This window comes from Podarcis erhardii (assembly GCF_964252035.2).
Source record: "Podarcis erhardii genome assembly, chromosome: 9".
Classification (NCBI taxonomy): domain Eukaryota; kingdom Metazoa; phylum Chordata; class Lepidosauria; order Squamata; family Lacertidae; genus Podarcis; species Podarcis erhardii.
In genome coordinates, this window is record NC_138512.1 from 38,848,853 (window position 1) to 38,872,727 (window position 23,875).

The 23,875-nt window shown below is 42.1% G+C and overlaps 1 protein-coding gene across 6 annotated transcripts in view; it reads right to left on the bottom strand.

Moving 5' to 3' along the window:
- The window catches only part of GRIA2 (glutamate ionotropic receptor AMPA type subunit 2), a 74,571-nt gene that overhangs the window by 23,542 nt on the left and 27,154 nt on the right, over positions 1-23,875 (bottom strand). For all 6 annotated transcript variants that reach the window (XR_014159878.1, XM_081875271.1, XM_081875270.1 and 3 more), the window contains exons 3-6: positions 13,378-13,617; positions 6,124-6,320; positions 3,473-3,526; positions 2,398-2,559 (exon numbers count right to left, since the gene is read on the bottom strand). Coding sequence is in view for 5 of the 6 variants with exons in the window: in XM_081875271.1 (XP_081731397.1) it covers positions 2,398-2,559; positions 3,473-3,526; positions 6,124-6,320; positions 13,378-13,617 (653 nt within the window). In the remaining variant the exon portion in view is untranslated. The remainder of the gene's footprint in view (positions 1-2,397; positions 2,560-3,472; positions 3,527-6,123; positions 6,321-13,377; positions 13,618-23,875) is intronic.

Consider the following 23,875-nt stretch of genomic DNA (forward strand, 5'->3'; position numbering starts at 1 on the left):
TTTGAATCCTGAAAAATATAATGTTAGAAACAAACTCTGAAGACTGTTCTAAATAAATAAATAATACCCCCTTTAAAATGCATTTTTTTGGGGTGTGAATTGGGTTGGAAATGTTTCTTTCCATTTAGTACTATATCTCACATCCTTGTGTTGTAATATGACATACTGATTTATGTCAGTCATATTCTATTGCTTATCATGCTCACAACAGAAAGTGGCCTTGTGTGTTTCCTTGTGGAAATGTACTGAAGGGGAACTGGAGGCAACTTGAGGACAAGTAGTGATTGCTATCAAACGACGAGTCTGAATTGCAAAATATTTCTGGAGCTGTACTTTGGTACTGGGGTGAGGCTGTCATATTTCTGCTTCTCTGTACACACTATATTTTTAAAGCATATTCAAAGCACATTTCTCCCCTCAAAGAATTCTGGGAACTGTAGTGTGTTATGGGTTGCTGGTAACTGTAACTCTGTGAGGAATAAACTGCAGTGCCCAGAATTCTTTTAGTGATGAAATATTCTTGACAGGTATAGTGTTTACAGAGCTTTAGTGACTTGGGATATCAAGGTGGAGCAAGTCGTGCTCTGAGTAGCCTTGCTGTTCGAGGTCAGGCAGATAACCACCTGGTCAGCCTGGTTATGGAACAGATTTCCTAAGACTTCTTGTCTGATTTGATCTTTGTGGTCTTTTCAGCTTCAGGTGAATACCTTTGTGGCCACCAAAGCTTTTAAAACAACTCCTGCAGTCTGGGCACCTCAGGTTTAAAATATTTTTTTCAACTTTGGGGTATGATGTGTTTTGGGTTTGGGTTTTTTAAAACTGTATTTATGCCATTTGTGATGTTAGAGTTTTATTTTTAATTTTGTATTGCAATAGCTTTTTAAATTAATTTATTTGTTGTAAGCTGCCCAGAGATCTCTGTGCTTTGGAGCAGCATAGAAATGTCATAAATAAATAAGCAGTCTCAGTTGCTAGCATTTCATAAATATGCTCTGCACTCCTTTTCATCCAAGTTCTGTGTTGAAGTTGCCCCAGTTTACATAAACTGAATTAAGTATGCACATTGGAAATATTTTTCTATTTTTGTAGGAAAATGAACCTACTTCCCAGAACCATTTTGATTCAGTAATTTTGAATGTTCTGCCAAAGGTGGGAGGTGGGGGAAAAAAAGGTTATGGAAACTGCTTCTGGAAAGACAATGCCTAATTATGTCAGTGGGGCTGAGTGGGGAAGAAAAAGAGCCATACAGAATGCCAAAACTTTCATCCTCTTGTCACCAACAGCTTTCAGAATCTACAGCTCTTCCAAGGCCCCTCCTCTTATGGAAGCTCTTCCGTACAGCAGAGGCTGCCAAGTAAGTGTGGAGGGATGGGAAGGTAGGACTTGCCAGGTGGGACAGAGCTACAGTAATAGCCTTCCACAACTGGTGTCACTACAGCTTACTAGTAGCAGGAGGGGAAAGGCAACTGGGAAATGCAACAGCTACGTACCTGCCTTTAAGCTACCAGCACAAACCATGCAGCACACTGGCAATGGAATTCAATAAATGAATATTCTATCGAACACGTGTGGAATATGAAAATTTAAAAGCAGCACCAGGCGAGAAGCAACTAATATCTAACCACCACAGCTCATACCATCTTTCTCTTTTTCCTTCCCCTTTAATCACTAAATCTTTCTCACAGTGTTGAGGTTCTTCTATTTTAAGGCACAGATATGACGTACCTTCCCTTGGGCCATTACGCCTTCTCAGTCTGAGACATGTATATAAAAGTAAATTCTATCGAATTCTGATTCAGTCAAGACTGCGGGTGTCTTTTGCATCACAGAAAGTAATTGTCAGGGAACTGCCATCGGAGCCAGAGGGAGAGAGAGGGCTCCAGAGGGATTCCAGAGAGCGTCCCGGGAAGAGGAGACAGCGATTGAGACAGCCACGGGCGAGTGGCTGTCCAGACAGAAAAGGTTCACTCAGGCAACCCAGCCAGGTGTGGCACCGGTTTACGCACGAGCAACCCCTAGAACCATCACAGTAATGGACCTGCTTTAGGACATTAGCAAAGAAGACTATTTTCATCAGTGACTTCTGTTATGAAGGAGTTATTGCTTTTATTTCATATGAATTCTGGGCACAGTAGTTTATTTTTCACAGAAATGTGACACAACCACTGCTGTCCTTTGACTCTGCCACATGGGATAGTTGTTCATGCAACTGATGAAGTGGGCAGTAGTCTGTGAGAGCTAATGCCTCATCAAAATTATTCCACAGGTTTATCAGTTTTTTCTAGAAAAGATTCACAAAGCTGTTCTTCTAGAATTCATTATTAGTGTGACAACTACGACAACAAACACTTCTTTCCCACAGTATACCCTAGACCAAGTGTATTAGCAAAAGTGTACCTTGATTGTACTAGTATGTGCTCCTGGATATTCTTTTTCTTCCAATGTTGACCAGCGCTGTATAAATTTTGACACCAGGGGGTCATCATAGTCCACTATCTGAAAACCTGATACGTTGGCTCCTCCAAACTGTATTTTTGATAAGTCTCCATCAGTAAATCCCTAGGCATTGAACACATTGGTCAATTGGCCAGTTATTCAACTTTTCTGTCATATTTTAGTAAGAAAAACATTAACACTAAAAGGTTCACATACACATTTGACTCATAAAACTTTTCCTCAAGTAAGGGTTTTCAACAAAAATTACTCTTTTCAACAAAAATTACTGCAGACTTCCAAGAGTTACACTGGCTGTCTGCCTTGTCATTTACCTTTAAGAGCTCAGGGAAATAGAGACTGTGTCATTCAGGGAATGCATTGGTCTTTAGGAGTAGATTTTTGTGAGGAAGAACTGCTGTGATAAGGAAGCACCTGTAGTCTATGCATGTTCAGAAGGCCCTTTGCATCATATTTTTTGACTGTCAGAAGTAACAGTAACCTTATTGATCCCTTTATGATTTATCAGTAATCCTTAAAGAAGAACAAGAAGGTCTCGGGCTCATGGTACCTTCTCTGACATGACCACTCAATGCACAAATGTCATAGGAAAGCGCAGGATCGTGCATCATGTCAGAAATAGGACCAGCAGGCATATTCCTGATCCCTGATATCCATGTGGAATAAACCCATGTAAAATAATGGGCTACAGTAAATGGGCTATAAGAGGAATATGAGAAGAGGTGGGTGAGTAAGAGGAATGGGCAAGGCAGAGTGGGAAAACTGGCTTGTTAGATAGGGGGATGTCATTTCACGCAATTCTGATATGGATACCTCCTCTACTTCAAATTATTGAACAGCTAGCTCTATAAGATGTTTTCCAGACAGCAATCTAGTCTGTCAGTGAACTATAGCATATAAAATTACCCCAAAAACCAGACAGACAGACAGACAGACAGACAGACAGACAGACAAACAAACAAACCCCACTTTAATATCTGAAAGCTAAGTTGTGGTTATTAGTATTAAATTAACTTACCAAATTTGCAATGATGTAGTGGTATCCATTTACATGCTTGCCAATTGTAATAACCTGCAAGAGAAATATATAACTTATCTGATTAGGAAAATGGCACATATACTAGAAGAAACACTTCATAAAATAATGTGGGGTTAATTATGGATTACACTGGAAAATATATGGTTCTGCGCTGAATCTTTTGAAGGCTTTGTGGAGGGCACTTTTGGGGTGGGGAAACCCAGCAAGATCTCAAATAGGGCAGGACGTATTACAAATTCCATATATATGGAATTAATGTTGTTAATGCAGAATTGGACAGCACTTTCTAAAATGTCCAGCCAGTCTCCTCCCCACAAGGCCTATTCTCAGGGTTCCTAGGAATGCTGAAGAGAACACCTCTTCAGTTCACAAGGTGGCCCTGCAAAACTGGGAGCAATTCTGGCCCAGTCCTAAAAATAATTGAAAGTAAAAATATCTGTATGTAACTCCTATACATGTGTACACTCGCTGAGTTTAATGGGGCTTACTCCAATGTGAGTATAAAATGGCAGCCTATACCCAAAGAACTATTCAGTGAAGACTAAGTATGCTCAGCGGCCTTGTTGAGGGTCAGTGAATTGGCCTGACTGAGCTCCTTAAAGCTTATATTATCCCTGGGAGAGAGCAAACCTGACCCAGGGGTGGATCTACTATGAAACAAATGAAGCTTAAGCTTCAGGGCTCCTAATCCCAGAGGGTCCCAGAAGCGACTTTAGTCCACATTGCTTAAAACAATTAGGTCTGATAGACCCAATTTGAGCCACACAGCTCAAATGGATTAATTTTTTGTTGTATATATCTCAACAATCCCAAAGTTTGAAAGCCAAAAGCACAAATATTGTAAAGGTAGAGTGTCACGGTACAGCAATTTGAAGCAAAATCTGAGGTGTAGTACTTATTTTTTTTAAAAAAAAAAATATTATGCTGATCTGTCATAGAACAACCCCCTTAAAGAAGATGACAGTGGTTATCCAGACCTTGTTGCTAGTTGTGAAGGGGCCCCCATGATAGTTCAAGCTTCCGGGCCCCCAAAATGGAGGACTGCCACTGACCTATAGGGTGCCTGACTGACCAGTAGAAAAGCAGTCCTGGCATTGGGCCAGGATACAATGAAACATTTTGGTCACATTGACAGTATACAGTTAAAGCACATTTAAAACACATAGCTTCCTCCAAATAATGCTGGGCGCTGTAGTTTGTTAAGGGTGACGGGAATTTTTCAGGATTCTTCATGGGGGAGTACTGTGTTATAACTATGTGGTGTGGGTGTGACATTGCAATTCCTACAAGTATGCTATATTATTCATATATGGTGCTAACACAAGGGCTAGCCATTCTATATCTGTCTTAGAATCACAGAACTGTAGCATTGTAAAGGACCCTGAGGATCATCTGGTCCAACCCCCAGCAACACAGGAATATGCAGCTGTCCCATATGGGGATTCAACCTGCAACCTTGGCGTTATCAGCACTAAACTCTAACCAACTGAGCTTTGAAATCTCTTCTGTACCCTGTGTTACAGAAGATTTTGCATTATTCACAGACTCAAAAAGAGGATGAGCCAACTGCTAGCCTTCCCTAGGGAAAAAAACACAGTTACTGTTATGGAAGAAGTACAACCTGTTCTGCAATCAGCTAAAGAACTTGGGGTCTGTTCCCCTCCCCCTGATTTAGTCCTATAAATGTCAACGGAGCTAAACAGGCTACACTCCAAGTACTTCAAGTTAACTAGGCAGTATAGATCAGACCGAGTATCTTTTAATTTACCATTGATCAAACCAAGGCCTCCACGTTTCATTTCAGGTATCATCCTTTTAATCTTCTCTGATGGTCAGAAGTACATAATAGGCGTCTTATAGAGGACTTCATTTGATGAAGTGCCAAAATGAAAAGGTCTTGCTTTGAGAAATGATGGAAGCAAGGCATTCTACCTAAAGCCTTCAGCCCACAGATTCACTTTCCACTCCAGCTCAAAAGCATTTCAATCTGCTCAGCTCCAGGTGAGTAACAGAGCAATTCTAATCCCAGCCAGGTAGAAGTGGGAAGTGAAAGAGTGGGGCAGCCACTGCTGCATCTACAGCCCCATCACTCACAGCACAGAGCAGCTAAAACCCTCCTTCACACCAGCCTGGATCTGGTGTGATAATTGGACCCAGACTGGGCTCAATGCCAGCAGGTGATGGCAGTGGGGCCAGTTTATAACCAGCGGAGTCCAGGCCAGCTAAGCCCTTCCTGCTCTCTGCCCCTGGCAGAACAGCCAAGGATCTAAAGCCAAGGGTGGGAATCAGCAATTTCCTCTAATCCAGGTGTAAGCGAAAGCACCATGTGCTCATACATGGACCCTTTGGATCCAAGTTACTGTGAAAATGAGAACTGTGCATTAAACACCGAGAGCATTTATTAACCACAATAGAAATTTGATTTCTAAAAAATCTGATGAACTGGATTTTCTGCTCCATGCATCAGCGTTATCAGAATGTTCTTGTCATTGCCGAAGTATGCAAAAAAAAAAATGCAATTTTATTACCAACGCTGGACCCAACACAAATAAATTGTGATGATAAATCATGATGGGAGCATTTCATATACGCTTACACTGTTAGGCATTAAAAAATAGAGGGAAGCAAACCTGGTCTACAATGTCGTTGACTTTATCCCGTTCACAGTCGAGAATGACTCGCCTTTCTCTTTTTACCTCCAGATCCCGAAACAATGAGCGGTATGTTTCATCTTTTCTGTCATTATTAATGTTGCCCACATTTATAGCAGTCACTTGCCATTTCTTTTCAGCTGCAGTGTCCAGTACAGCTTGTAGTGTCGACAAACCTGGTAAGATAGAAAAATACAATAAAGACTCAACCCCAGATGCATGGCTCTTAGGTTAATTTATTTCCAGGATAGCTCAACAACTAGCTCAGCAACCCAGAATCCCCATTTTTTTTTAAAAAAATAAACCAGTGTAACAATAGCCACAACTTTCTTGGATCCCTAGGAATTTCTGTGCAGTGAAGATGTGAGCTCCTATAACAACATCCATTTGTTTGCAGTACAGGTTCATTTTGGAAGAGATTTTATCATTTCTAGGAAGAAGAGTTTCTATGCTACCGTGGGGCATCGTCTCTTGAAAAAGGGCCTGTCAGGAGAAAAAATAATACAGCTACACCCGCTGAATCAATAACTAAATGCTACTGAGTTGTTTTTTGGCTTTTGGGCTTGAGAGACAACACATTTAAAGCCTTCTCTTTAAGTTCTGTAAGACTAGTAATAGCTTCTGGAACGTCTAGTAGGCTGGAGAAGAGGACTCACCATCATTGCTGCTCCCAGCACTTTCTCTGGGCGGGGGGTGCCAACTGAAAATGGGTTAGAAGATCCCACCCCTTCTGAACTGCATTTAATTTTTTTGATTGATTGATTTTATGTGAACCTTGTTGAATTTTTGATTTTTATCCCATTTTAACCATTTTCTCTCTCTTCCCCCCCAACTAAACCCCCCCCCCGAAAGTGTTTGTTGTAAGCCACTTTGTGCCCAATTCAGTGTGGAAAGGCAGCACTAAACTAAAGCTCTGTCTCTTTCTTTTGTTCCTTCTCTCTCACGCATCACCAAGATATGGATATGGGGCAATAAATTGTATTTGTTTATGGGACCATGAGAGCATCAGAAGAGCCTGCTGGATCAAGCCAATGGCCCATCAAGTCCAGCATCCTGTTCTCACAGTGGCCAATCAGATGTCTGTGGGAAATCTGCAAGCATTATTGGAGCACAAGGGCACTCTTCCCTCCTGTGGTTTCCAGCAACTGGCACTGAGAAGCATTGCTGCCTCCAGCTGTGGAAGCAGAGCACAGCCAGCATGGCTAGTAGCCATTGATAGCCGTCTCCTTTGTGAAATTGTCTAATCCTCTTTTCAAGCCATCTAGGTTGCTGGGCATCATTGCCTCTGGTGGAAGTGAGTTTCACTATTTAACTATGGAAGTCCTGTCTTTTCTCTTTACTGGATCTTCCAGCATTCACCTTCATTGGATGTCCATGAGCTATGAGCTTTTCTCTCTTCGCCTTCTCTATGCCATGCACCATTTTATGAACTTCTCGTCTTCCTCTAACTAAAAAGTCCCAAATGCTGCAACATTTCCTCATTCAGGTTTTCTTACTTGGAAACTTTTCCAGCTCTACAATATCCTTTTCAAGGTGATGCAACTAGAGCCGTACACAATATTCCAAGGGTGGCCGCAACATAGATTTTTATAACAGTTTTATGATATCGACACTTTTATTTTCAATTCCTAATGATCCTTATCATTAAATTTGCCTTTTGTTCCAGCTGCTGCACACTGGGTCAACCTCTGCCTTGAGCTACTATGACCCCAAGGTTTTGTTTCTAGTCCATCATTACCAGTTCAGATCCCAGACCCTAGTCCAACACTCTAGCCTCTTGCTTTTGCAGACCCTCCAAGTGTCCCTATTTTCCAGGGACATCCCTGATTTAGAGAAGCCGTCCCAGTTTCTGATTTGATTCTGGAAGGTCCTGCTTTTCCTTAGGACATCCCTATTTTCATTGGATAAATGTTGGAGGGTGTGTGGGATGTCCCTATTTTCACTGGGGTATGAAGTTATCTGACCCCCCAAGCTGTCTGAAGGCAATCCTGCACAGTGGCGTAGCGTGGGTTGTCAGCACCCGGGGCAAGGCAAGTAATTTGCGCCCCCTAACCCCTAACCTGCCGCCGCTGCCAGCTTCTTCTTGCTGCTGCCTGGGCTGGGGTATTTATGGTAAGGTAGCCACGGCGGTGGCGGCGGGTCCGTGTCAGGTGATCTGAGGCGAGTTGCCACTGGCGCTGCCGCCCAAACGACACCGCTTACCTGGAGGAGGAGGAGGGCGGAGAGGCGAGGAAAATGCAACATGGCCCAGCAGCTGCAGCAGCAGTGGCGGCGGCGGGGCTGTGAGGAGGGGCTGCCTGGCACGCCCTCCATGGCCCTGACGGTGGGGACCGCGGCGAGCGCTGAGAGCCGCTGCCTGCCGGACGCCTTCAGCCCGGACGCGCGCACAGCTCGTTGGTTCTGCGAGACATGGGGCTCTGCTACAGCCTGCGCCCAAGGCTCTTCGGCGACTCCTGAGGCGGCGAGCGCACCCCCCCAGATGTTGCGCCCGGTGCGGCCGGCCCCCCCTGCACCCCCCACGCTACGCCACTGATCCTGCATATGGAAGCTTTTTTAAATATTTTAAATGTTTACTGTTTTATTGTCTTTTTAATATATGTTGGAAGCTGCCCAGAGAGGCTGGGGCAACCCAGTAAGATGTGTGGGGTATAAATTATCATTATGGAATGGGACATCCCCATTTTCATCGAAGAAATGTTGGAGGGTATGCTTTTGCCATCAGTTTCTATATGAAGGCAGAGTTGAGTGACTGCTCAACCCCACCCTAATCTTCCCCTTGCTCCTTTTAAACCTTTTCTTGTGTGTTCTGTGTTACACAATTCCTGATTACCTACAATACATAGAAAAAGAAAAGGCCATGGATCAAAATGCTGAAAAAACAAAAACCCAGGCTATCCTGCAGTGCAGCTACAGTTTTAGAGAGCAGAAGTATTGCAAAGTAACCTTTGAAGACGCTAGCAAATTGTTCCGCTTGTTAAACGCTATAGAAAATGTCAAAAGGGCCAATGTAATCGAACAAGTTATTACTTCTGGAGTGTGGAGAGGACCCCCTAAGGTTTTTTTAAAATCCTTGTACTGTATATGATTCCTGCTACTACTGCACATGTCCATGTTGACACTATACTATCCAAAGTGGTGGATTGAGTGGAACAGGGAATCTAATATAATGAGCCTCCTTTCTAATATGTTAAATGTTGAGCTCCTAATTTGGAACAAGGGAAAACACTCCTGAACTTCAAGTGCCCATAATGAGACTGCCTGGTGAGGACAGTAATCTGTCAAAGGGGATGAGGAAATTATGTGAAATGTCAGAGTGATGTTTTATTTCCATAAATAAATAAATAACCAAAGGAATCAATTGTATCATGGAATCTCTAAAATCCTACTTTTCCATCAGAGGTCCTGACTACTAGCTGCTAAAGATAAGAGAAAATGGACAGGAAGGAATCCATAGAAATGTTAATGTTCAGTACAAAAACATGACTGACAGTTTAGCAGGCAGTTATGGACCTAAAAATGGGCAAAATTTGCAAAAATGGGACCAAAGTCTGAGAATTTGAGCTTTCATGTTGTGAAAGGTTTCCAGGTCTCAAGGTTTTGAAATGTCTGTAAACATCCAAACATGGACCACAAATAAAGGTTTAAGTAAGTACACTGAAACATTATAGGGATGTGTTCAAGGTGCTATCTTACATGCCAAATAGCTTCTCTCCTTAAAACACTATTTTGAGTAAGGAATACATCTGGAATCTGACTAAAATAAACCTTTAACAAAAATTCTATCCCACTTATTTTTCCAGAGACTCAAGGTATTTCAAAAAGAGTAATAAAAACAAAGTAAAACAAATACAATCCCTTAAAAAAGACAAAATATTTACACTTACATTAATGAGTTAACAATGCCAACCTAGTTAACAAATTCCAGCAGTACAAAAATAATATTTAGACAAACTCTTTGTTTTTACAAAGCCAGGCTTTACCAAGCACCTGAATCAGTGAAATTCATTTGTCAAGAACCCTTGGTTCATCCCCCAAATTTCAAAAATTATCTCTGCTTGCACCCTGTTGCACCTTCTGTGTTTATTTTGCAGAGGTTTATCTTCCTTTCTTTTCCTTTGTCTCCTATTAGACAGGTCCCTTAAAAGTAATTATTGCCAATTAAAAATTTTCAGCTGCCTGATTCTTAAAATATTTGTGTCTCTTCAGTTCTAACGCCTTTAACAGGTAAGTCCAGCATTTCTGGTTTGTCCCAGTTAATGAGATTTATTTTCTTCTAGGAGACTGAAAACAAGAGACATGAGTTTCTGGCACTTGTACAAGCCTTTTTAGTGTGACAGCAGGCAAAAATGTGTGTCAAGGGCCCTTTAAAAGTGTCTTACGGCTTGGCAAAGCTCTGTAATGAGGCAATGAAGCATTTTGGGAATTGTAGTTCCCAAAGGTGAGCTTGCAAAATAAACAGGGGCATAAACTTCCTTCCTCCCACAAGGCGGCTGCTTGTGTGTGTGAATGCAAAAAGGGGCTATATGAGTGGAACTAAACATTACAAGCAAACTGATGCAATTCAACCCATGGGCCCCTTTACAAAAAAAAACAAAAAAACCCAAACCAGAACACCAACTTCGAAGGAGGTGACATGAAGCTGAAGAGTGTGCATGTATGCCCCACTTGACACTTTTCCATTCCCAAACTCCTCTAAGCAGTTTCCCTCAACTATAGCCTTCCAGATGTGTGTCTCTAATAGGGGAAAGCAGCTGTGTTGGGGAGGGAGCAGACTAAAAATCTTGCAAAAAAACCAGTGCGCTTTCTCTCTCTCTCTCTCTCTCTCTCTCTCTCTCTCTCTCTCACACACACACACACACACACACACACACACACACACACACAGACCTTTCTTCACCATCACTTTTTTGGAAGATTTTTAGTGTGGGAAAAGACAATTTGAATTAGACCCAGCTTGCACTTGTGCATAATGTTCCATTCAGCCCTAAATAAAGACGATGCTTGTAAAATGGCTTTCAGGGATATTTACAGGAAGAACGCAGACAATAGAGACTAGTTAAATGTCACTTTGCAGTGTTGCAAGCAAGCCTATCAAGATAAGAACTTTGCAGGATAAGAACTTTCACTTCCCTATGCCTCAGTTTCCACAACAGAAAAATTATAAGTGGGCAACAGAACGAATCCAAGCCATAACTCACTGCTGCTTCTGCAGTGGTTTAATGTCACAATATTGTCAAAAACAATTCCTCTTAAATGGTCTTGTAAGGAGAATGGCTTCATTTCTGCAGAATCATTAGTGGCCTGTGCAATCTATGGTTAGAAGGCTTTCGTAAACACTAAAAGATCCCGAACACTTTTGTATGAGAAAGTCAAAAGTTTCCCCAAGAGGATGAACTGATAATGCTCATGGTATTTTCTCTAAATATATGCTAATTTAAATTTGCTAGTTAATTAACTTTGATTCAAATCTTTAAAAATAGATCTGAATAGTATAAAAGAAATAAATAACCCACTCACCTACTTAGTGCTGTTTAAGACAGGCTACATTTTAGGACACCATACCAGTTGCAATACATCCCATTCCCTTTACATTGTTGTTGTTTAGTCGTTTAGTTATGTCCGACTCTTAGTGACCCCAGACCAGACCCCAGACCAGAGCACACCAGACACTCCTGTCTTCCACAGCCTCCCGCAGTTTGGTCAAACTCATGTTAGTAGCTTTGAGAGCACTGTCCTAATCAGCCATAATTATTCCCCGCCTCCCTGGTCTCACTTCTCATGCTGAAGTAGATAGTACCTCTATGTATGCATATGTATGCATATTGGAGGACAACGCTCCCTTTCAGGGACAGCTCCTTACTGAGCACCTTACACAAGGGATCAGGACAAGCAGAGCAGGCTGCTGCTTGAAGGAAATCAGAAATGCTTTTATACATAAGTACTCTTTTCAGAGTCTAAACTCAAATGACCATAGCTTCAGCAAGTCAGGAACAATCATCAGATCCACACTCTCTCTCCAGCCCCCAATGCTTCCAACCATTCCTGGTACACCAGTCTAGTTAGCTTTTCCCTAAAACCCTAATACTAATAAAACACTAGTAGTATTAAACCCTAACATGAATAAATCTGCAATCCCCAGGTAAATTGAAATGCAGATTCTTAATCTTAAGCCACAGCATAGCAAGATGAAAATACATATCCAAACTGGATCTGTATGTGACACTCCCATTCTTTGGCAAACAATGCCTGCCTTCCTCACAGGGCACAACTTGGTCTTTTCCTGTGTAAAGCACAGGATAAACATGGTCTCTACCCCCAGTCAAGCACCATGTTCTAGAGATGCAGGTGCAGTGGTTGGCTTGGGGCAACAGAACAGGCGAGGGAATGGTTGGATGGATAAGTCATAACCTGTGAAAGGTACCTACACAAGGAGAACGGCAGTAAGAGGTCCACTTGAGCTGGGCAAGGCTTTTCACCTTGATACTGCCTACAAACATTGAACAGGGGTATCTGACTTTGCAAGTGTCCCTAACTGACACCTCTAACTGCAACACAGCGGGAAAGGGGAAGGAGAAACTTTAACAGCAGAATATTGCACACTTCCCCCCCGTTTTTGCCTAGGTTCCCCCCCAGACCCACCCCCCAGCCATCTTTTAAAAACATTTTTCTCCCATTAAAAATGCTCTTAGAGTGAGGGAGTTGCAGTGAACTTTCTTCATTTAAGAAAACACTGTCACAGCTTTCCACAGGGATAACTACAAATAAAATTCAATAAGGTTCCAGCTAGTAATATTTTCCATCTTGGTATAGATCGGCGGATGATATGCACCGGGAGCCTACATGACAACTGACCCAGTTTCCCTAGGGAAATTCATACTGTGAAAACCATTACTTTTAAGTGAAAGTCTTCTATTACTCTCACAGGACTGGTTCTAACACAATATTTTCCTCTGCAGGAGTCCTTTTGAAATGACTTGTAGAGATGCACCCATTGATTTATTTATTTTTCCAGGAAGAAAGAAAAAAGACGCATAAGCAATGTCTTAGATCCAGAAGGCAGTTCAGTCTGCTACTTACCATATTACAGCAGTCACCTTTTCTCCTTAAGCACCCAAGGCCAGAACTTACAAAACTGTTCTGTTCTGTTATACTTGGCACTCTCGGGCTCCTACATCATTTCAGTTAGGTTTGTGGTTCAAAATTAATTTCCGTAAGTTATGAAGAACACCTTACCTCTGTCACTGTCATAGAGATATGCAAACTTGGTCCACTGGTAATATTCAATCAAGCTCAGAAGTGCTCCCTTGAGGTCTGGCCTCATCTGGATGACAAATGGGTGCGTTCCATCTGTTGGGAAGCTGGGTGTTATGAAGGAGACATGAAGTGTTCCACAAAATGATGTGATGGTATTTACAGACTTCTTGTCATAAAATCCAAAAATAGCAAAGACTCCTCTTGAAAACTGGGAGCAAACTGGGAGAAACAAGCAAAAAGAAAACATTTTAGAATGTGCAACTGATCTGCATTTTTTAAAATAGAAAAATGTGCAATTGCCCCCACACCTACAAAGAAGACTTTTAAGACGAAACATTGGGAGAATGGTTGCATTTATTAACATTACAAAATGAGATGAACAGCAAGCCAGATATACCAGACCAACCAAATTCAGAATGTAAGGGCAGGTGAGAAGGGATTGACTGAGACTGATCAACAATTTTGCCAAGAAACTGAAGCTATTCAAACAAATCCCTGTAAGATGTTTCCTCTTTATATCCCCAAATACTGCCATGTTTTCTTCAGTGTCATCCTGATTAATGCCACACGTATATGGCATCTGTATGATATGTATCTGTATGATATGTACATCAATAAGGGTGGCAATGATGCTTAGGCAAGATCAAGAAGTTCAGCTCCAGGTAACCAAAGATAACTGTTGTCTAAGCAGACATGAAACTGAAAGGCATGCATTTGTGAAGCTTGCAACTTCATCAAAGACATTAGAAAAACTAAAATTTCAGATAACATTCCTTACTCTACTTACCCTACATAATCTAATTTGCCTTCAATAGTGAAGTTTATTTGTTAGTTTGTTTGATGATAATGATGATCATCTACCTGGAAAAACATTTGACATATTTTGCCCACATTGTAGCACACTTCTAATTTAAATGTGTGCTATTCATTTTAAAGCGCTGTGGGCGGCGCTGTGGGTTAAACCACAGAGCCTAGGACTTGCTGATCAGAAGGTCGGCGGTTTAAATCCCTGCGACGGGGTGAGCTCCCGTTGTTCAGTCCCTGCTCCCGCCAACCTAGCAGTTCAAACACGAAGTGCAAGTAGATCAATAGGTACCGCTCCGGCTCCCCAGAAGTGGCTTAGTCACGCTGGCCACATGACCCAGAAACTGTACGCTGGCTCCCTTGGCCAATAAAGCAAGATGAGCGCCGCAACCCCAGAGTAGGCCACGACTGGACCTAATGGTCAGGGGTCCCTTTACCTTTACCTATTCATTTTAAACTATCTTTAGAAGAGGCTTGTGAAATGGTTTGATGGGTGACTAATGCCTTCCTCCCTGATCTGCCACAGAATGGGATTGGGGGGGGGAGAAACTGAGTTCTGTGTAAGGTAGCATGTAGTCTGATCCCAAGGTGCATCCACCCTCCTCCCTGCTATTTAGTCATATTTCCTATAAAGACCACCTGAGTCCAAATTAGCCATTCACCCTCAGTGACGCTCAGGAAAGTGTCAAATCTGATTGACTCCAGAGTTTCCATACTATCATTACATCCAGGATATGATTCTTAATTGGCTAGGATCACTTAAGAAAGAATGGAACAGAGGTTTTTAAGTGTCCACTCAAGCAGAAGGAAGGAAATGACTGTGAACAAACATTCACAAAAGTTGAATTTAGGATTTTACAAGACTTTCTGACTTCCCTTCTTGAAATCGCTGCATTTGAACCAAAAATGTTACCTAGAGAACACATGGCTGATCCATAGCAAACATTTTCTTCCTACTTTCTTTGATCCCACATGACTCTGTTAGGTCTTATTTACATGTTCTCTTTTTAGCTTTGCGTTGCCTCTTGTGGACTAGCTGATGTTGTGCTATAAAACCTTTCAGCAACTACAACTATTATTTCTATGCATTTATGGAGAAATACTGGTTCACACTAATGCAAAGGACATAAAAACACAAGAGGAGCAGTCTAAGCACTGCACTTTGTGTTCTAATGCTCTGTTTCATTAAACATTTAATATCAGCATTATAGGACTCAGCAGAAGAAGGTCCTTCTCCATGGCACCTCAGGTCATGGAGCAAGAAGAATAATCTCCTGAGTGTAAATAGAGTGCTGATTGTTTCATTTTTATTACCATCTCAGACAATAAAAGCCTAAAACAATGCTGATCGTTAAAGCCTGGATGAACCATCCCATCTTTTTGGGTCATTCTCTTCAATGACTCTGCAAATGCAGCTTGTTTTCAAGGTGCTAAACAGTCCATAGTTTTATTTACTAAATGAAAAAAAAGTGGACACAATAGTTAAAAAATACTTCTGGTTTAAAATCTTGCTGCCACCACATGCCCTGACGACTTTTCATCTCTCAGGTAGAGACACTGTTTGTCTAATCAAACTCAGCGGAGCCCCCTAGAGAATGCAGGGATCCCATGTCTCTGTTTTGCTCTGTTGGTTGGCCACACCAAACTGCGATGGCATGTGAAGAACCAACACTGAGTACCTAACTGAAAGCATGTCCTATGCACTTAAATGGCGCACACCCCATACATTTTCCCACCAAACTGGCTTACCACTGAGCTACAATTTCTAGCATCCTTAACAAGTTACGGTTCCCATTAATCATTTTTTTGAGAGGGCAGTGGTTCACCGAACAACTGATTAGCAAGACTGTTCTGTTGTGCAATAGATTTTCTAAATAAGCCGGGTCTCTGCTGGGTACTTTGCTTTGATTTTCTCTTAGTTGTATTTTTATTTAAAGGTTTGCTCCCTCACCTGGGCAAGAACCAGTGGTTTAGAAATAAACTCTTACCACGCACCCATGTGGATAGCACGATCTAGAATCAATCTAGATTGAAAGCAGCATGTTCTGGATAGAGATAAATGACACTTTTGTGGTACAAATAATAAAGCTTCTTGCCATCTGCATTTTCCTCACAAAAGAACTAGACAACCATCACAAGGATTAGTTTCTATATATGAAGATTGTAGAGGTTTTATATGTGACTTTTCTAAGCAAAGTATACCCTGAGCCTTCAGCTTCTGCCAGCCTAGGCACATGCTGTGCTGCTGCTTTAAAACTGGGACTGATCAAGTGTTGAGTTTTCCCTGCCGCAGGGCTTTGTAAATCATGGTTTTCCCAGTGAAACTGTGACAACCAGAGCCTCAGGCAGGGCCTTGCCAAGACATTTTGCTACCTGGGGCGGAACAGCATGGTCTTCCTGCTTCCAGGTCAAGGTACATAACACCCAAGGCCAGTTAAGTTATTTTGGAATTTGAAGCAAAAATATAATAACCCCCCAAAGCACTTCTCCCTCCCCCAGCAGTAAAAGAAACAAGAAAACAACAATAAAAATAATTGCATAACTAATCATTTGCTACCCTTTCACGACACCCCATATCAGCTGTCTGCGGCAACCCTCTCACTTTACCTAATGGCAGGGCCAGCCCTGAGCTGGTGGTCTCCTTAATTGGTTCTAGATAACCCACAAGAAACAAGAGAAAAATTGGCCAAGTGTTGCTTAGCAACAAATTACAGCTCTTTGCTTTCCTCTCTTTCTTCCCCTCTATTTGCTTCGTTACTTGATGACATTCCATTGATTGGCACCACTAGCTCTATTTAGCACATTATGAAGCATATTATTAATACTTACCAATTTCTCTCAGCATTTCTTGATTTGTGTGAGTGTTTTGCCTAAGTAATTGTCAGCAACATAAATCACTATACCCTACAGATAGCCATCAGAGTTGTGTATCAATTGAGGCTGTCACTTACCATACAGCTATCTATTTTATTGTTACTAGTGAGATGAATAGTCAGAGAAATATCCCTTTATTGTATCAGTTATTGGTCTCTCTCACGTTTGGTAAAAACCTTTTGTAAATGGACAAATTTCATTATCATGTGTGATTCTTCATATTCACTTATAGAATAAACAACTGAGAGATCACTGTGAGGCAATGACCTCTTATTGATGCGTTCTTACTAATATTATATAGAAACTGAAGGGAACAAACTGTTGTACAGTGGTACCTTGGTTTATGAACTTAATCCATTCCGGAAGTCCGTTCTTAAACCAAAGCATTCTTAAACCAAGGCGTGCTTTTCCATAGCAGTGGGGGACTCAATTTACAACTGGAGCACACTCAACAGGAAGCAGAAACATGTTCTACTACCAAGGCAAAGTTCACAAACCTAAACACCTACTTTCGGGTTTGCAGCGTTCTTAATCCAAGTTGTTCATAAATTAAGTTGTTCATAAACTAACCAAGGTACCACTGTATAGGTTCTCTTGAAACTAGTTCAGGTAATAGATCTCACTGCTAGTATAAATAACAGTGAGTGCATACCTTCACAAAGAAATAAGTGTTGGTTTCAAATAACAGGCTGGATGCCATTTGCTACTAACACAGGAGACAGGGAGGGGGACAAAACTGGAATCCATTCTTATTTAAAGGAGAACCAATCCAAATCACACTTTCTTAAACAATACACAAATCAAAATACACCCACCCTTCAAAGCTCACATTTCTATGAATATCGATAATACTGTAAAGAAGTCTTATTATCAATATTCAAATGCAAATTTCTGGTTGAATTTGAATCCATCTTAAGTACATCACAGGAAGTTAATATATAAAGTTTTGAGAACACATTTCAGCCCAATGCAACAATGCTTCCTTTAGAGAATCAAGTGATCAACACGCTAAGGAATATTGACCAATAATCACATCTTTGTTAGGAAAGGCCAAGGATAAAAAGCTGCAAGTTGTACTCAAAATGGAGACAAAGAGAAAGCAGCCAGGAAATGAGACCCAACAACTGAATACCTAATTAGTGATTTTGAGAATGGTTCTTCATTTGCTAAAAAAGCCAAGTTAGAAATGTTACAAAGGGACATCAAAAGCAAGCTGCAAACAACAGTGCATGGAGGCGGGGGAAGTATTTCGGAAAAATAAAACAGGAAGAAAACACAGCTGTCAGGCTAAATCCTCTATTGGCAACGGCCTCACAGAATGTGGATTAAAGACCAATGTGCAGTGTTTTCCAAAGCTAGCAACTGTCTGCAGTGAAAAGTGAGCCACAGAAGAGCCTTCTAGAACCTGACGAATCCTATACGGGAAGAGTAAAAACCCAATAAATGAAAACTAGGGGGAATTATCTACTCTATGCACATTATAGGGTTGTCATATTTCAAAAAGTGAAATATTTTGCATATTTTGCGAAATCGTGTATGTCCGGAAAATTCCAGACATATGACAACCCTCCTTCACTCTCGCAACAAGCAACTCAGGGGCCCCCAGGCTCTTTGATTCTCTCCAATTAGCCAACTTATTTTCCTTCTCTCTCCTTCACAGCAAAATTTAACCCCTCTGAGGCAGAGACAGGTGCTCTGGCACCCAGAGTGATGCCCATGGGGCTAGCCAACCGCCGGGGCAGGGCTAGACACCCACGTTGAGCATCCGGGGGGGGGGGGTGCTGGCCGTGGCAAGTGTCCCAGGGTTGCTCCGGCATCAGCGAGTGTCCGGAGGTGTGTGTGTGTGGCGCGGCGATGTCACCCCCCCAGGGATTACACCCGGGGCAGTAAGCACCCCTGCACCCCCTTTCTTCGCCAGTGCTCTGAGGCTGCATGCAGTCACCTACACTGTCCTCTTGACTGTCCTGTTTCAGTTTGATATGTTGCTCCACATACCCTGACACAAGGCCCTCCCCCTTCACACAGCATTGCCAAGGTGGTCAAAAGTAGAGCTGCCATATTTCAAAAAGTGAAAATCCAGACACAAAAGTTGTGGATATGGCCCAATATGGGCTGCCATATGCCTGGGTCTCCCCGGACATTTTAGCTGTATAGCAGTCCTATCAAAAGTCACTTCTTTTGCTCCTCTCCCCCTTGCCTAAAAGGTTGCCCACCACTGCCATATGCTAAACAACACATTTCTATCACCAAAAGAAAATATTCAGTGCAAATAAGAGCACAATTGCCATGCCTAACCTATTGTTTTGCATACTAGCCTTGTACAGAATTGTTTTCAAAGGACACCATAGAAATGGCAAGTCCTGTGCTTCTGTGTTGTATTTCATTTGCCAGATTATCACCTGCCACTGCTCAATATGATTCTAATGAGTATTATTATGGTTAGTAATGGCAATTGTGCCTAGAATCCTAATAAGCTTAATTGGTCTGCAGAAGGTTCCAGGTTTGATTCCTAGCACCTCCAGGTAGAAAGACCTCTGTCTGAAACTCTAGAGAGATGCTGAAGCTGCCTTAGTCTGAGTCAGATCACTGGTTTCATGTATTCCTAAGGCCTCTCTGTTGAGAAAATAAGCCAATGTTGGTAATAACATAAATAGTGAGATATTTAGAAATATCTAGCCACTGATATATCTCTGTGAGAGTGGGATAGTAGCATAGCTTATTGTGCAGTCTATAATAGCTTTTGCCAATCTGGTGCCCTCCAGATTGGACTTCATGGTCATGCTGGCTGGAGCTGGTGAAAGTTGCCGAACAAAACATCTGGAGGACACCAGATAACTGAAGAATGATCTGTAGCTATATTAGTACTAAATAGTGCTATTAAAGCTGGTGAGTTTTCAGAATCACGCCCCAGAGAGATAAAAATAAATGCTAATATTCAGTGATGTCAGTCTGATTTCTAACATTCACTGCAGTAATGAGCATAATTACCACGATGCATATTCATGAACAATATACAAAACCACATCAACTGTGGTAAAAATAACAGACATTATTGAGTTATCAGCTAATCAACTCCAACACAATAAAAGTTTACTCGCAATTTAAATCGGCAAAATCTTCCTAATTAAGACAACTTGATGAACAAGATATTATTGTGATTTAATGGCAGTGCCAATTAAGAGAGGAGGCCATCTAAAAATAAAACCTGTCTTTGAAATTAAAAATGAAAGTATATCACTGTACACTAATATGAGTTGAAGGCATAGTGCATGTATTCTTTATTAATTTATTACTTGGTGTTTATTTTAACCATTTGCCATGTAATCTTGAATTTTATACCCTATTGTGTCTAAATATCTATTTCCTTTATTCTAACAGTTTATTTTACATTTTTGCTCACTGGAGTTAGCAAGTTTCTAGTTGAATTTAATACATTTTGTTTACCACCACTCACTGCGTGCTCCAGAACACTGAATGTTCTCCATATCGCACATTTCCTCACTCGGACTGAGAGTAGTTAAGACCATTTGAACAACTGCACATGTTAGAATCATTCAGCTTTCCACTGATGTTACATATATACACAAAGAGACTCAATAAGACTGCCTACTGATGCCAGATTAGAGGTTCAAAGCAAGAAACTACATAGAACAGTGGATTATAATTGATGCAGTTTTACAGAAACTTTTTAGAGGGTAGCCACAATAGTCTACTCTGACTTCAGTGGCTAGTAGCCATGGCTGCTATGTTCTACCTTCCCTGATGGGACGCAACATGCCTCTGAACGCCAGTTGCTGAGAATCACAAGTGGGCAGAGTGCTCTTTCCCATAGGCATCTGTTTGGCCACTATGAGAACAGGATGCTGGGCTAGAAGGGCCTTGGGCCTGATCCAGCAGGGCTCTTCTTAGGTTCTCATGTTCTAGAAGGAAAAACAGCCTCCTTAAATATACAATGGTTTTTGATATAAAGAACTCTTGCCATATAAAGAGGAAGGGGACAAATTTCACATTACTCAAATTATCTAACACACTGCTGCATGCCAATGGTTGTAACAAAGGACAGGATGCCTATACAGTGGTACCTCCATTTACTAACTTAATCCATTCTGGAAGTCCGTTCTTAAACCAAAACCATTCTTAAACTGAGTCACACTTTCCCTGATGAGGCCTCACGCTGCCGGTGCCATTCCATTGTTCAGCTTCCATTCTTAGACCGAGGTAAAGTTCGCAAACCAGGACACTACTTCCGGTTTTGCAGAGTTCGTAAACCAAATAGTTTACCTCTTAAACCGAGGTACCACTGTACTAGCCTTCTGGAAAGAGGTGAATCAAAAAGCGTTTGCTCTAACAAGGAAAGAGGCTGGATGTTACACTGGCATACTCACTGCAGATCCTGAACTGACGTTGAACTAGATGGCCTTTGTAAGGAATGAAAATATCCCTTTTTCCTAAGAGGTCAAAAAGCCTCAGACAGTTGCAACACCAGAATAGAAGGTTGCATCAGTTAGAAAACCATAGGCTTGCTTGGAGGCTTACCTTTACTGGCTTGGGATTAGAACGCCCCAAAACAGGGTGGCTTGCTGCTAGAATGTGGTTTATCTAGACACCTCAGCACGCTTTGGCAGGGTAGGAATTGTGCATGCCTAAGGCGTGGTTGGGATGTGGCTTTATCACTGGGGTAAATGTGTGAGAGCATAGGAACATGCTTCTTGATTTGGGCAAAAGTAATTAAGAGTGATGATCCCTGAATTCAGAGGGATAGGAGATGTCAACAGGGGTGGAGAGTTCAATATTTTAATTAGGCGATCATGATAGGCTGTAAGCCCTGTGTGCCTCCAGCCAATGGGGGACAGGGGAGGGAAATTTTCGCTCAGAGTTGGAGATATATGCCTGTGTTTTTCTGAATTTGGGTGTGCCTGCTTTGCGGACACCCATCCTTACAAGAATGTGTAATCAATCTTTGCTGCTTCTCCAACTTTGCTCAGATTTTATTTTAAGGGTCCCAAGACTCAAGTCATGGATCAGCATAGGCGCCGACTCCATGGGGCCTGAGGGGGCCCGAGCCCTCTCAAAAATTTGTTTGGGGGGGCTCTGCCCCCCCAATAATTTAAGAAAATTGTTAGTTATATTATGCTTTGTAAAATCACAAAATTATGTTGGTATTTTTTATTTTCCTTGTTTGACGATAGTTACCTTTTAAAATACATTCGGTAATAAGTTAAAACAAATAATTATTACGGTAGTAAAAGAGGCAGCGCAAGTAGTTTTGCTCAGTGCGTGCGACTGGCCCAGCCCCTCTTTCCTTTTCCTCTCTTCTGCTCTCCCGCCGGGCGCCTGAGGGAGAGTTACTTAGCGGTTCTGAGGAGCCGCTGTTGTTTCGGCAGGGGAAAAACCGCCGCCCGCGAACCGCCGAGCTCCCTCTCTCTTTCCAGCCCCCCCCCTCTCTCTCTCTCTATGGCCAAGGAGGAGAAGAAGCCCTTCAGCCAGTCTATGGCCGAGTGGCGGAGGTTCATCTACAACCCCAACAGCGGCGAGTTCCTGGGGCGAACGGCCAAGAGCTGGGGTGAGGAGGGCGGGCGAGCGCGCGCGCGCGGGGAAGGGAGGGGAGGGGGCGGCTGGCACGAGGGGCGGTGGGAGGCGAGGCGCGGCGGGCACTTGCCTTGCCCACCACGCATCTCTCTCCTTCTCGGTCTCTCTCCCTCCCTCAGCTGGCGAGGGGGCCACGAGGCGGGCGGCAGCAGCAGCAACGGGCCGGGAGCGGCTCTTAGAAAACTTCCCGGGGCAGGACCCCGGTATGGGCCCCCCCAATATTTTTTATAAGTCGGCGCCCCTGTGGATCAGTGTTTTATATCCAACAGCCTTCAAGTTCCCTTCCAGTTCTATGATTACATGAGTCTCATTGGAAACAAAACACATGTCTAGTAATAGATATGTTGCCTGAAGGCCAGAGGAGAAATGGAAAGTGGAAATAATGCTAAGGTTATGAAAGATTTGAGGCCATTTCCGGGTCACTTCAAATCACACCTATTTTTTCTTCTTCATTAATTTTCACTTATGAGGCAGAAGTTGTATGCTGATTGGACTGAGGTACCCTAACGCTCGAGTGGAAAGAAATTGTGCTGGTGTTTAAGGAAGTGAAATAGATCAGGAAGGCATACACAAATTCATCCAGGACTAGTTTCAAGGGAGCTCTCTATTGGGGTAGTAAATGCTTCTGTGCTAAGGGAATCTAAGGTGGATAAGATGCAGGACTGCATTGCTTGTTAAGAGATATTGCTTATAAACCCCAAAGTAAAAGAAAAATAATCACGAACAACAGTTTTTTCTTAAGCACCACCAGTCCCAAAGGGTGCGCCATTTAAAAAAACCTGAGTAAAACTGACAGGACTGTCATAAAAGTAGCTACTGCATGTATGACACTGGTGATTTGTTTTTACAAACGAGGCTCTCCCTACCAGAAGGATTTGTTCTCATGTTTTATGAGGTTATGATCATTTAAAGGAGATAAGCATCCATTATGATATTGACAAAAGTTATTTGGTAAACAGAATCTTGGCAAAGGCAAGCAAATACTGTAATCTGCAAATATATTTCCCAGCAGGGCCTGCCAGCAAATACAGCCTTTCAGGCATTTCTGGATAGCTGTATGAAAATCAGCTTTCCTGAAATCCAAACTGCACATTTCTCTATGCCCATCTTTAGCTTTCCATAAGAGCATGAATTCTAGCATTATACCTTGATTGCCCCCAAAAGTTCCAATTTTAACTCTAACCTAATTTAATCTTCTTCTTATTTATTT